The sequence below is a fragment of the Salvelinus fontinalis genome, chromosome 6 (assembly GCF_029448725.1).
Source record: "Salvelinus fontinalis isolate EN_2023a chromosome 6, ASM2944872v1, whole genome shotgun sequence".
In the NCBI taxonomy this organism is placed as follows: domain Eukaryota; kingdom Metazoa; phylum Chordata; class Actinopteri; order Salmoniformes; family Salmonidae; genus Salvelinus; species Salvelinus fontinalis.
This window is the reverse complement of record NC_074670.1, coordinates 83,944,849-83,959,445: the sequence shown is the minus strand read 5'-3', so window position 1 is coordinate 83,959,445 and position 14,597 is coordinate 83,944,849. Positions and strand designations below refer to the sequence as shown.

The following is a 14,597-nucleotide window of genomic DNA, read 5'->3' as shown; positions in this document are numbered from 1 at the left end:
GGTACGGTGCGTAGGAAGCGGTGCATTAACAGTGGGTACGGTGCGTAGGAAGCGGTGCATTAACAGTGGGTACGGTGCGTAGGAAGCGGTGCATTAACAGTGGGTACGGTGCGTAGGAAGCGGTGTAGTAACAGTGGGTATGGTGCGTAGGAAGCGGCGTATTAACAGTGGGTACGGTGCGTAGGAGGCGGTGTATTAACAGTGGGTACGGTGCGTAGGAAGCGGTGTATTAACAGTGGGTACGGTGCGTAGGAAGCGGTGTATTAACAGTGGGTACGGTGCGTAGGAAGCGGTGTAGTAACAGTGGGTACGGTGCGTAGGAAGCGGTGTATTAACAGTGGGTACGGTGCGTAGGAAGCGGTGTAGTAACAGTGGGTACGGTGCGTAGGAAGCGGTGTATTAACAGTGGGTACGGTGCGTAGGAAGCGGTGTATTAACAGTGGGTACGGTGCGTAGGAAGCGGTGTAGTAACAGTGGGTACGGTGCGTAGGAAGCGGTGTAGTAACAGTGGGTACGGTGCGTAGGAAGCGGTGTATTAACAGCGGGTACGGTGCGTAGGAAGCGGTGTAGTAACAGTGGGTATGGTGCGTAGGAAGCGGCGTAGTAACAGTGGGTACGGTGCGTAGGAAGCGGTGTAGTAACAGTGGGTACGGTGCGTAGGAAGCGGTGTAGTAACAGTGGGTACGGTGCGTAGGAAGCGGTGTATTAACAGTGGGTACGGTGCGTAGGAAGCGGTGTAGTAACAGTGGGTACGGTGCGTAGGAAGCGGTGTATTAACAGTGGGTACGGTGCGTAGGAAGCGGTGTAGTAACAGTGGGTACGGTGCGTAGGAAGCGGTGTAGTAACAGTGGGTACGGTGCGTAGGAAGCGGCGTAGTAACAGTGGGTACGGTGCGTAGGAAGCGGTGTAGTAACAGTGGGTACGGTGCGTAGGAAGCGGTGTAGTAACAGTGGGTACGGTGCGTAGGAAGCGGTGTATTAACAGTGGGTACGGTGCGTAGGAAGCGGTGTAGTAACAGTGGGTACGGTGCGTAGGAAGCGGTGTATTAACAGTGGGTACGGTGCGTAGGAAGCGGTGTAGTAACAGTGGGTACGGTGCGTAGGAAGCGGTGTAGTAACAGTGGGTACGGTGCGTAGGAAGCGGTGTAGTAACAGTGGGTACGGTGCGTAGGAAGCGGTGTAGTAACAGTGGGTACGGTGCGTAGGAAGCGGTGTAGTAACAGTGGGTACGGTGCGTAGGAAGCGGTGTATTAACAGTGGGTACGGTGCGTAGGAAGCGGTGTAGTAACAGTGGGTACGGTGCGTAGGAAGCGGTGTAGTAACAGTGGGTATGGTGCGTAGGAAGCGGTGTAGTAACAGTGGGTACGGTGCGTAGGAAGCGGTGTAGTAACAGTGGGTACGGTGCGTAGGAAGCGGTGTGGTAACAGTGGGTATGGTGCGTTGCTGACATGGACGTCACTGACATTCCAGCTCTTCCTTTTCAAACTCACAGGAGGAGGAAGGCAGCAGAGCAGAGAGAGCTGTCCGCTGAACATTACCGAGCATGCTGGGAGCTGCTGACTGTTGCACCCTGGGAGAGGTTGCCCGGCGTGGATGGGGAAACCGTGCGTCGTCACCGTGGTAACAGTGTAAGAGATGGGAACGGATCCCTGGTGCAATATTAGTACAAGAGAGAAAACAACGATTCAGTCCATTTTCCAAACAACTTTAAAAGACAAAACGTAACAGTGACGTCTCATTTTCAAAACTGTTCTGTGGATCATCTTTCTCCAAAGCTCATAGTATCATAGAGCCTAACAGACGCCATAAATAACTCACATCTGGCACAGATCTTAAACCAGTGTGAATTTTTTAATTCACTAAACCACAACATTTTAATTTAACATTTATTTAAACTAGGCAAGACAGTTAAGAACACATTGTTATTTACAATGACGGCCTACCGGGGAAGAAGTGGGTTATAACTGCCTTGTTCAACATACACTCTGAAAGTAATGAAAGTAAAGGCGCACATTCTTCTCTAGTCTTTTCATTTTGATTATGTTCCAAATGGTACCCTATTAAGTGCAGTACTTTTAACCAGGGGCCCCAAAGGGAATAGGGTTCCCCCACTACTACAGCGGTGTGGTACCTACGTACCTGGTCGTGTAGCTCCACCATGACGGGGGTCTGTTGATGCTGAGGTGGGTGTGCGGCAGGGTGAAGCATGCGTGGCGGTGCACTGGCGTGGCTGTATTGTCTGGACTCATCTAAAAGAACCTGCTGATGTTGCTGGGAGAAGAGAGGGTGGTGGAAGTCCTGGAGCAAGGCGCTGTGGAGTACAACCGGTCGGTCTCGACTCCCCCACTGTCGTCTCACTGGCGGGCTGCAGGAACATCAAGGTAGCACACCGTAAAACATCAGGCATACCATGTATTATTTTTTTTTTTTAAGTGTATCCAATGATCTATTTAGGATATACTTAAGATTGTCTTTAATGTAATGTAATGTTATTTGACACTAAAACATGTTTATGAATATCACAAGTTAGAGAAGTTTAGTTGGGGGGGGGGGGGGGGGGGTCCCTAAACAACAGCTAGAATCCAAAAGGGATGGTGGTCGCCTTTTTGTATTTTTGGGGGGGTCTGGAACCTCAAGTAAGCACACCGTGAAACATCAAGGATACCATGCATAGACAATTAACATGAACTGTTTGGGATATACTTAAGACAATTTACATTCTTTTTCAATATAACACTCCATACAATTCTATAAGCATTTTTAAAAATGTATGATGCTTTTCTTCAGTTCATGTAAACTATGACAGTAGTTTATCAAATACAGTTAAAGAAGAAGCGCTGTCTGGGTAGTTGGTCCTTGAATACGGCACAAATGATTCCTAAACCCTATGTAGTAGGTCCCGTGTGGCTCAGTGTGGCTCAGTTGGTAGAGCATGGCGCTTGCAACGCCAGGGTTGTGGGTTCAATTCCCACGGGGGGGACCAGGGTTCAATTCCCACGGGGGGACCAGGATGAATATGTATGAACTTTCCAATTTGTAAGTCGCTCTGGATAAGAGCGTCTGCTAAATGACTTAAATGTAAATGTAGTAGACCAGAACACACTATTCAGGAAACCTCAGGATGGATGGCTCATTATCCCATGATGACAGTTGATTTTTTTTTTAAACATGTTAAAGAGGGTGTGGGTCCTTCCCAAATGTATCCCTATTCCCTATATAGCGCACTACTTTTGACCAGAGCTCTATAGGGTAGTGTACTGTATAGGGTAAGGGGTGCCAATTGAAACACACAGAGTACTAAGGGAGTACTATTCACCTTCTCCTGAGGTGCACTGGTGTGTTGCAGGGCTCTATAGGGTAGTGCACTGTATAGGGTAAGGGGTGTCATTTGGAACACACAGAGTACTAAGGGAGTACTATTCACCTTCTCCTGAGGTGCACTGGTGTGTTGCAGGGCTCTATAGGGTAGTGTACTGTATAGGGTAAGGGGTGCCATTTGGAACACACAGAATACTAAGGGAGTACTATTCACCTTCTCCTGAGGTGCACTGGGGTGTTGCAGGGCTCTCCTAGGAACCTCCTCTGGTTCAAGGGGGCTGTCGGTGGCCGCCTATTCACTGCTATTTCCCATGGTCGCATTGGTGACGTCGTGGGGACCGACGAGTCACACTCTGGAAGAGGAGAGCAGGGGTGCTGGAGGCACGTGTGCCTTCTAACCTCTGGCTTTACCCTGAAAATAAAACACTATTAGCTACCCAACCACACTCACTAGCCTGGATACGCAAAACTGAGGTTGATTTTAAATGTGTGCGTGTGTCTATATATAAAATCATTTCTGGGTAACAATTAGGTACCTTAGTGTAACAGATTTCCAATAAAAGCTTGCAAAAATAACTATTTCTCAAGCAAGAATTTAGCTAGGACTGTCTGGGAGTGGAGAACTGAAAACTAGCTGTTATTGGCAGAGAGGTTTGGAACTCTTTGTTATTGGTCTATTGACCAGTTTGACACATGGTGATGTCACCATTGGAAAGCTGAAACTCCCGCCCACGCAAACCTGCCGATTAGAAGGTCCTGTGCAGAACTACATCTGATCAAATGTTTTCACACTTTTACAGTGTTACAACATCTGCTGTTGTACAATATGAGAAAAAAAACCCAGAAAAACAGAACTTTCACTGCACCTTTAAGATGTAAAACATATTCTATCAGACCAAACAAAATATATATATATACTACACTAAGTCACTCTGGATAAGAGCATCTGCTAAATGACAAATGTATAGCTACTGACTATAGCTAGCTATACGTGCAAGGTATTTACACAGGTAGCCCAATTCGGATGTTTTCCACTAATTGGTCCTTTGACCAATCACGTCAGATTTATTCACAACAGATGTTTTCAGAGATGATCTGATTGGCCCAAAAATCTATAAGTAAAACAAAAATAGAAACACACGCCGGACTATTTAAAGTCATAAATTCGTAAATAGGGGGCGCTGTAGCGAACAAACAAAAACAAGGAAAGCCATGTGCTCAGGGAGAAACAAAGCAACAACAAAGGACGAGGAGTTAGCTAAATAAGTACCAATAACATATTCGTTTCACGTTTTAATGAGACAGGCATGCAACGTTACACTTCTATTTTCATTTACAGTTGCATGGCTGAGATTCCATGATGCTAACGCATTTAGCCTCAAAAAGCACAAAGGCATTGCTTGCAATGGACACAGGCGCTAGCTAGCTGTTATATAAACCAAGAAAGCCGTCCACTGTCAACCACATTTTTGTAGTGTGCGTGTTGCACAAAAGAATCAAGCTTTTCAAATCATATTTCGCAAATATGCTAGCTATCAATAGCCAAATGCATAAAAGGAACATGATTAGCGTGATAGCTAACCTGCCTAGCATCGTTAATAATGTTTTCCTTTTAGTTAGCTGAGAATGCTTAACTAGTTAGCCACCTTAAGCGAACTTGCTTTAGTCTCAACTCAGAAGACGAGAGATGCACGGACTGAGGTTATATACCTTATGGCTAACTTAATTGGTTAACGTTCGCAGGCTGTGTTATGCTAGTGGATAGCCTATTTGCTATCTAACGTTATTGCACAGTCCGTCCAGGTGTCTAAATAAATACAAGCTGGTATATTATTTTTCTAACGAATGCTTCGTTTAGAATGATTAATTACGATAAATGTAATAGGCACCTTTCCTTCACGCGTGTTATTGTCACGGAGCGCCTTGGACAGCGTTGTTTTTGACGAATCCACCTCTCCTCTGCCCGAGTGTTAACACCAATCACAAACTGTAGGCAAGGCCGAATCCAAGTATGCTTTATAGCTACATTGTATCCCAAATAAACTATTCACATCCTGTGGGGATAAGAATTCTTGATCACAAATACATACTGTAATGAAACAGCAGGGAGCAGGTCTCGAACCCTCGACCTTCTAGCCCGAGGTCCGGCGCGCTATCGACTGTGCCGCAAAAGCATGCTAGAGCGGCAGAGTCGATTTCCGCGCTTATAAACCCAGGGTCGTTACACTACAAATCAAAAAGACATATAGGTCTGGCACAGACACAACTTTGATGCTGTAAAACTAAACTAGGTACAGCTTCTAACCTCTTTAGGTTTTCCCCTTTTTTTCTCAAATTTTCGTCTGAAATGACATTCCCAAATCTAACTGCCTGTAGCTCAGGCCCTGGAGCAAGGTTATGGATATTCTTGGTACCATTTGAAAGGAGACACTGAGTTGTGTGGAAATGTGAAAGGAATGTAGGGTAATATAACACAATAGATCTGGTAAAATATTATACAAATAAAATAAAAAAACTTTATTTTGTATTTTTTGTTAAATGCAAGAGAAAGGCCACAGCAGGTGCAATTTAGACTTTGGCCACTAGATGGCAGCAGTATATACATATTTTTTTAAAGACTGATCCAATGAACTGTTCCATTTCTGTTCCAAATTTTGTATCAAGACTGGCCAAATGTGCCTAATTTTTATATTAATAACTTTTAATGTTAAAAATTGTGCACTCAAACAATAGCATGGTATTCTTTCACAGTAATAGCTACTGTAAATTGGACAGTGCAGTTAGATTAACATGAATTTAAGCTTTCTGCCAATATCAGATATGTCTATGTCCAGGGACATTTTCTTGTTACTTACAACCTCATGCTAATTGCATTAGCCTACGTTAGCTCAACAGTCCCGCGGAAGAGACACCGATCCCAAATAAGTTTTGAGAAATACTATACCACGTGTGTCAAACATTTGGTATTCAACGAGGTCTGGAGGACTGCACTGAAAATTTGTTAGATTTCCTCGCTGTCAAAATGTGCAAAATATTGTCCTCTACCCATTGTTTTTTTGGCATTTTCAATGCTCCCTGACTGTCTAGCTGTTATTTCAGTGATTATTAGCGAGTTGTACATGGTCAAGAAAACAATGAATGTAGGTCGATTCTCATTTCTACACTGTTTCCATTTGGTTTTAGTGATTTCAAAAATCAAATAAACTTTTGTCACATGCACCAAATTCAAACAGGTGTAGACCTTACAGTGAAATGCTTACTTACAGGCCCTTAACAAACAATGTAGTTAGGAAAATTAAACAAAAAAAAGTAAGAGATAAAAATAACAAATAATTAAAGAGCAACAGTAAATAACAATAACAGGGCTATATACAGGGGGTACGAGTACAGAGTCAATGTGCGGTGGCACCGGTGTCGAGGTAATTGAGGTAACATGTAGTAAGAGTTATTAAAGTGACTATGCATAAGATAATAACAGAGTAGCAGCAGCGTAGAAGGGGGGGGGGGGGGGGCAATGCAAATAGTCTGTGTAGACATTTGATTAGCTGTTCGTGAGTCTTATGGCTTGAGGGTAGAAGCTGTTTAGAAGCCTCTTGGATGTAGACTTGGCACTCTGGTACCGTTTGCCGTGCGGTAGCAGAGAGAACAGTCTACGACTAGGGTGGCTGGAGTCTGACAATTTTTAGGGCCTTCCTCTGACACCACTTGGTATAGCGGTCCTGGATGGCAGGAAGATTGGCCCTGGTTATGTACTGGGCCGTACGTACTACCGTCTGTAGTGCCTTGCGGTCGGAGGCCGAGCAGTTGCCATACCAGGCAGTGATGCAACCCGTCAGGATGCTCTCGATGGTGCAGCTGTAAAACCTTTTGAGGATCTGAGGACCCATACCAAATCTTTTCAGTCTCCTGAGGAGGAATAGGTTTTGTCATGCCCTCTTCACAACTGCCTTGGTGTGCTTGGACCATGTTAGTTTGTTGGTGATGTGGACGTCAAGGAACTTGATCTCTCAACCTGCTCCACTACAGCCCCGTTGATGAGAATGGGGGGTTGCTCGGTCCTCCTGTAGTCCGCAATCATCTCCTTTGTCTTGTTCATGTTGAGGGAGAGGTTGTTGTCCTTGTACCACACGGTTAGGACTCTGACCTCCCTATAGGCTGTCTCATCGTTGTCGGGGATCAGGCCTACCACTGTTATGTCATCAGCAAACTTAATGATGGTGTTTGAGTCGTGCCTGGTCGTGCAGTCATGAGTGGACAGGGAGTACAGGAGGGGACTGAGCACGCATCCCTGAGGGGCCCCCCGTGTTGAGGATCAGCGTGGGGGATGGGTTGTTACCTACCCTTACCACCTGGGGGCGGCCTGTCATGAAGTCCTGGATCCAGTTGCAGAGGGAGATGTTGAGTCCCACGGGCCTTTAGCTTAGTGATGAGCTTTGAGGGCACTATGGTGTTGAACACTGAGCTGTAGTCAATGAATAGCATTCTCACATAGGTGTTCCTTTTGTCCAGGTGTGAAAGGGCAGTGTGGAGTGCAATAGAGATTGCATCATCTGTGGATCTGTTGGTGCGGTATGCAAATTGAAGTGGGTCTAGGGTTTCTGGGATAAACGTGTTGATATGAGCCATGACCAGCCTTTCAAAGCGCTTCATGGCTACAGACGTGAGTGCTACAGGTCGGTAGTCATTTAGGCAGGTTACCTAAGTGTTCATGGACACAGGGACTATGGTGGTCTGCTTGAAACATGTTGGTATTACAGACTCAGACAGGGAGAGGTGGAAAATGTCAGTGAACGCACTTGCCAGTTGGTCAGCGCATGCTCGGAGTACACGTCCTGGTAATCCTTCTGGCCCTGTGTAACTGATGTGAAATGGCTAGCTAGTTAGCGGTGGTGCGCGCCTTTCAATCGGTGACATCACTCGCTCTGAGACCTTGAAGTAGTTGTTCCCCTTGCTCTGCAAGGGCCGCTGCTTTTGTGGCGCGATGGGTAACGATGCTTCGAGGGTGACTGTCGATGTGTGCAGAGGGTCTCTGGTTCGAGCCCAGGTAGGGGCGAGGAGAGGGACAGAAGCTATACTGTTACGCCTGCAGCTTTGTGAATGTTGACCTGTTCAAAGGTCTCACTCACATTGGCTGCGGAGAGCGTGATCACACAGTCGTCTGGAACAGCTGATGCTCTCATACATGTTTCCGTGTTACTTGCCTCAAAGCGAGCATAGAAGTTATTTAGCTCGTCTGGTAGGCTCGTGTCACTGGGCAGCTCGCGGCTGTGCTTCCCTTTGTAGTCTGTAATATTTTGCGAGCCCTGCCACATCCAACGAGCGTCAGAGCCGGTGTTGTACGATTCGATCTTAGTCCTGTATTGACGCTTTGCCTGTTTGATGGTTCGTCGGAGGGCATAGCGGGATTTCTTATAAGCCACCGGGTTAGAGTCCCACTCCTTGAAAGCGGCAGCTCTACCCTTAAGCTCAGTGCGAATGTTGCCTGTAATACATGGCTTCTGGTTGGGGTATGTACGTACAGTCGCTGTGGGGACAACGTCCTCGATGCACTTATTGATGAAGCCAGTGACTGATGTGGTGTACTCCGCAATGCCATCGCAAGAATCCCGGAACATATTCCAGTCTGTGCTAGCAAAACAGCCCTGTAGTTTAGCATCTGCTTCATCTGACCACTTTTTTATGACTGAGTCACTGGAGCTTCCTGCTTTAATTTTTGCTTGTAAGGAGGAATCAGGAGGAGGCGAGTTTGATAAGGACTCACCCCCTTCCTGTACAAAGGACCGAAGACAGCCTTTTAAAAAAGTGACTAACATGTTTTGCATGTCTTAAATGTTTTACCTTTGTTAAATAATTTGTACACATTTTAAATGGCTTTTACAGAATTTTATGTTTTTTACAAGAAAAAGTACTTTTATTCATGGTTGTTTCTATTGTTTTTAACAACTTGTACTTTTTAACAAATTTAAATGTAATATTCAAATACTGTTTTTTATGCTTTTTTTTGCCGTTTTTATGTGTATAAAATGATGTGCAAAAATATATGAGCTGTTTTAAAGGAAATGCAACAATAAAACTTTTCCAAAAAGAAAAAAAACATGCAGTCCAGAGCTACTATCTGCTAGTACTCATTGCTAGGTAGTCATGTTAGCACACCCTGCTAGGTTAGTCATGTTAGCACACCCTGCTAGGTTAGTCATGTTAGCACACCCTGCTAGGTAGTCATGTTAGCACACCCTGCTAGGTACACCCTGCTAGGTTAGTCATGTTAGCACACCCTGCTAGGTTAGTCATGTTAGCACACCCTGCTAGGGTAGTCATGTTAGCACACCCTGCTAGGTAGTCATGTTAGCACACCCTGCTAGGGTAGTCATGTTAGCACACCCTGCTAGGTTAGTCATGTTAGCACACCCTGCTAGGGTAGTCATGTTAGCACACCCTGCTAGGTACACCCTGCTAGGTTAGTCATGTTAGCACACCCTGCTAGGGTAGTCATGTTAGCACACCCTGCTAGGTAGTCATGTTAGCACACCCTGCTAGGTAGTCATGTTAGCACACCCTGCTAGGTAGTCATGTTAGCACACCCTGCTAGGTTAGTCATGTTAGCACACCCTGCTAGGTAGTCATGTTAGCACACCCTGCTAGGTAGTCATGTTAGCACACCCTGCTAGGTAGTCATGTTAGCACACCCTGCTAGGTTAGTCATGTTAGCACACCCTGCTAGGTTAGTCATGTTAGCACACCCTGCTAGGGTAGTCATGTTAGCACACCCTGCTAGGTTAGTCATGTTAGCACACCCTGCTAGGTTAGTCATGTTAGCACACCCTGCTAGGTTAGTCATGTTAGCACACCCTGCTAGGTTAGTCATGTTAGCACACCCTGCTAGGTAGTCATGTTAGCACACCCTGCTAGGTTAGTCATGTTAGCACACCCTGCTAGGTTAGTCATGTTAGCACACCCTGCTAGGGTAGTCATGTTAGCACACCCTGCTAGGTTAGTCATGTTAGCACACCCTGCTAGGTTAGTCATGTTAGCACACCCTGCTAGGTTAGTCATGTTAGCACACCCTGCTAGGTTAGTCATGTTAGCACACCCTGCTAGGTTAGTCATGTTAGCACACCCTGCTAGGTTAGTCATGTTAGCACACCCTGCTAGGTTAGTCATGTTAGCACACCCTGCTAGGTTAGTCATGTTAGCACACCCTGCTAGGTTAGTCATGTTAGCACACCCTGCTAGGTTAGTCATGTTAGCACACCCTGCTAGGTTAGTCATGTTAGCACACCCTGCTAGGTTAGTCATGTTAGCACACCCTGCTAGGTTAGTCATGTTAGCACACCCTGCTAGGTTAGTCATGTTAGCACACCCTGCTAGGTTAGTCATGTTAGCACACCCTGCTAGGTTAGTCATGTTAGCACACCCTGCTAGGTTAGTCATGTTAGCACACCCTGCTAGGTTAGTCATGTTAGCACACCCTGCTAGGTTAGTCATGTTAGCACACCCTGCTAGGTTAGTCATGTTAGCACACCCTGCTAGGTTAGTCATGTTAGCACACCCTGCTAGGTTAGTCATGTTAGCACACCCTGCTAGGTTAGTCATGTTAGCACACCCTGCTAGGTTAGTCATGTTAGCACACCCTGCTAGGTTAGTCATGTTAGCACACCCTGCTAGGTTAGTCATGTTAGCACACCCTGCTAGGTTAGTCATGTTAGCACACCCTGCTAGGTTAGTCATGTTAGCACACCCTGCTAGGTTAGTCATGTTAGCACACCCTGCTAGGTACACCCTGCTAGGTTAGTCATGTTAGCACACCCTGCTAGGTTAGTCATGTTAGCACACCCTGCTAGGTTAGTCATGTTAGCACACCCTGCTAGGTTAGTCATGTTAGCACACCCTGCTAGGTTAGTCATGTTAGCACACCCTGCTAGGTTAGTCATGTTAGCACACCCTGCTAGGTAGTCATGTTAGCACACCCTGCTAGGTTAGTCATGTTAGCACACCCTGCTAGGTTAGTCATGTTAGCACACCCTGCTAGGTTAGTCATGTTAGCACACCCTGCTAGGTTAGTCATGTTAGCACACCCTGCTAGGTTAGTCATGTTAGCACACCCTGCTAGGTAGTCATGTTAGCACACCCTGCTAGGTTAGTCATGTTAGCACACCCTGCTAGGTAGTCATGTTAGCACACCCTGCTAGGTTAGTCATGTTAGCACACCCTGCTCGGTTAGTCATGTTAGCACACCCTGCTAGGTTAGTCATGTTAGCACACCCTGCTAGGTTAGTCATGTTAGCACACCCTACTCGGTTAGTCATGTTAGCACACCCTGCTAGGTTAGTCATGTTAGCACACCCTGCTAGGTTAGTCATGTTAGCACACCCTACTCGGTTAGTCATGTTAGCACACCCTGCTAGGTTAGTCATGTTAGCACACCCTGCTAGGTTAGTCATGTTAGCACACCCTGCTAGGTTAGTCATGTTAGCACACCCTGCTATGTTAGTCATGTTAGCACACCCTACTAGGTTATTCATGTTAGCACACCCTACTCGGTTAGTCATGTTAGCACACCCTGCTAGGTTTGTCATGTTAGCACACCCTGCTATGTTAGTCATGTTAGCACACCCTGCTAGGTTAGTCATGTTAGCACACCCTGCTAGGTTAGTCATGTTAGCACACCCTGCTAGGTTTGTCATGTTAGCACACCCTGCTATGTTAGTCATGTTAGCACACCCTGCTAGGTTAGTCATGTTAGCACACCCTGCTAGGTTAGTCATGTTAGCACACCTTGCTAGGTTAGTCATGTTAGCACACCCTGCTAGGTAGTCATGTTAGCACACCCTGCTATGTTAGTCATGTTAGCACACCCTGCTATGTTAGTCATGTTAGCACACCCTGTTAGGTTAGTCATGTTAGCACACCCTGCTATGTTAGTCATGTTAGCACACCCTGCTAGGTTAGTCATGTTAGCACACCCTGCTAGGTAGTCATGTTAGCACACCCTGCTAGGTTAGTCATGTTAGCACACCCTGCTAGGTAGTCATGTTAGCACACCCTGCTATGTTAGTCATGTTAGCACACCCTGCTAGGTTAGTCATGTTAGCACACCCTACTAGGTTATTCATGTTAGCACACCCTGCTAGGTTAGTCATGTTAGCACACCCTGCTAGCTAGTCATGTTAGCACACCTTGCTAGCAAGTCATGTTAGCACACCTTGCTAGCAAGTCATGTTAGCACACCTTGCTAGCTAGTCATGTTAGCACACCTTGCTAGCTAGTTATGTTAGCACACCTTGCTAGTTAGTCAGTAACATCAGGTTATGATGCTGCATATAACTAGTCAATCACAGATAGACAAGGTAAAAATCTGTTGTTCTGCCCCTGAATAAGGCAGTTAACCCACTGTTCCTAGGTGTCATTGAAAATAAGATTTTGTTTTTAACTAACTTAAAATAAAAAAATAAAAAATGGAGCAAAACATTAGAATTTTCGAATCCGAGAGTAAATATTGATTGATAAAAGTCACCTTGTCCGAGAGAGATTTACATAGTTATCAAAACGGCACGCCAGGGTAAGCCTACACAAAGCACAGCCCTAATTTTAAGTGTGGGAAAAATGAATGGTGGAAAAACGATTGGAACCATTTCCTTGTTTGACCGCCAGGTGTTATGGTGTTTATGACTCACACTGTGGTACTCTATAGAGAGAGGCTTGCTTGGTGTTAGCACATGCGCAGATCAAATACACAGTTGGAACGCCATTTAGGGGGTTTTACATGTCCTAATATTTCCAAAGATTGCTCAGAAAATCAGGTGTTTTAATCGGCGTATGTTTACTTCGATTTTTGACCTTACACGGATTAAGATACACAGAGTAATGCGTTTACATGACTATTACATAATCACTTTAATATCGAATTATTACTGTGCATGTAAAAGGTACTCACTATAGTGGTGCTTGCACAGGATATTTATCTGTGGAATACAGTGAAGTGGGCCAGTAACGGGAGCGACAGACATTGAGAATTGCCTAAACCAAATAAATAAAGTATATCTTTTTTAAGTATATTGATCCAGCATACATATATTTTGCCCAGAAACATTGCATCATGGATTATGTCTGAGCATCTGCACGTCAGGCCTGGCTGTCTGATTGCTTCACTGCAGATAAAAACACTGCAACGTTGCAGACGGGAATATTAATATAAGGGGGAAGGAGACCAATGCATCCTTATTGGGATGTTCTAACCATCTTTTACAGGACATAACACCGGTTCGGGAAGTGGGAGATAGCGTAAGGATAGACCCCGTTTCCTATGCCGAATGTAAACATTACTCTCTCCTAGCAAAATAGAAAACAAGGAGGGGCTCAAGGCAGGCTGGGGGGAAAAGACAGACAGCGAAGCCCAACGCAGTCCCTGGAAAAACTGCGACCCAGCTAAGCTAAGCTAGCACGCAAACAGGAACAGAACATCTATGCAAACTGTCTAGACAACGTGATAAATATCGTTACCTGGTTGTTAATTAGCAAACATTTGATTTAATGATACTCCTTGTAATCCTTCATATCTCGTTCATATTTTCGGTGCGGCATTGTCGTCAGCTGTTCCTATGTGGAACATTCCGTGGATTTCACCACTATTGTAAAGAAAGGTACATACATTATACCTTGTATTACAAAACACCTGAAACCAACATCCTACACGGGATTTATGACTAAACGCCGCAAAAATTGTAATCACAATATACTCCAGCTGATTGTACATAGCTGGTAGAGCACCCTGACACTTGTTTTGAGGGTTCGCAGTAAACGGTTTACCCCCATTTGGGCGCATTTGAGAGAGCGCACTCCATCCTGTCTGCTTTACCGTAATGACAGTATGAGTGTTTCAGCGTAATATCCCCAATGTCATGTGTCGCCTGTCAAGATCACTTGTCTATAAGTAGGTCAATGGCCTCATATCTAAGGGATTTTGACTTGATATGCTCCTTTGTTTTAGTTTGTACCAATGCAACTTCACTATCAGGTGCACGATGGTCATTGGTATCCTTCCAATAATGTTGTAGAACATCCCTATAGTATTACGCTACAACTACACCCAACGGAGGTGGTCGGGACTAGGAACCACACTTAGCCTTGTCTGAGACGAGACCTGAAGATTTTAGGCTGGCTTCCCAAGTGAATGTCTAGGTTTTTGCTCATTTGGGGCAAACAAGTCAGGTGTCACACAGGAGATCCAGGGTTTTGTCATTGGTTTGCGACACAAAACAGTGTGTGCTTTTGACTTCTGCC

At 45.4% G+C, this 14,597-nt stretch overlaps 1 protein-coding gene across 7 annotated transcripts in view; it reads right to left on the bottom strand.

Annotated features, from left to right (window-relative positions):
- Positions 1-14,154, bottom strand: part of LOC129858544 (RING finger protein 44-like) — a 52,081-nt gene extending 37,927 nt beyond the window's left edge. Inside the window, exons 1-5 of one of the 7 annotated variants that reach the window (XM_055927858.1) lie at positions 13,818-14,153; positions 13,252-13,334; positions 3,532-3,729; positions 2,139-2,364; positions 1,490-1,648 (exon numbers count right to left, since the gene is read on the bottom strand). In XM_055927858.1, the coding sequence (XP_055783833.1) occupies positions 1,490-1,648; positions 2,139-2,364; positions 3,532-3,638 (492 nt within the window). In that variant the 5' untranslated portion in view covers positions 3,639-3,729; positions 13,252-13,334; positions 13,818-14,153. The other 6 variants (XM_055927860.1, XM_055927855.1, XM_055927859.1 and 3 more) reach the window with 6 other exon arrangements.
- Between the last annotated feature and the right edge of the window lie 443 nt (positions 14,155-14,597).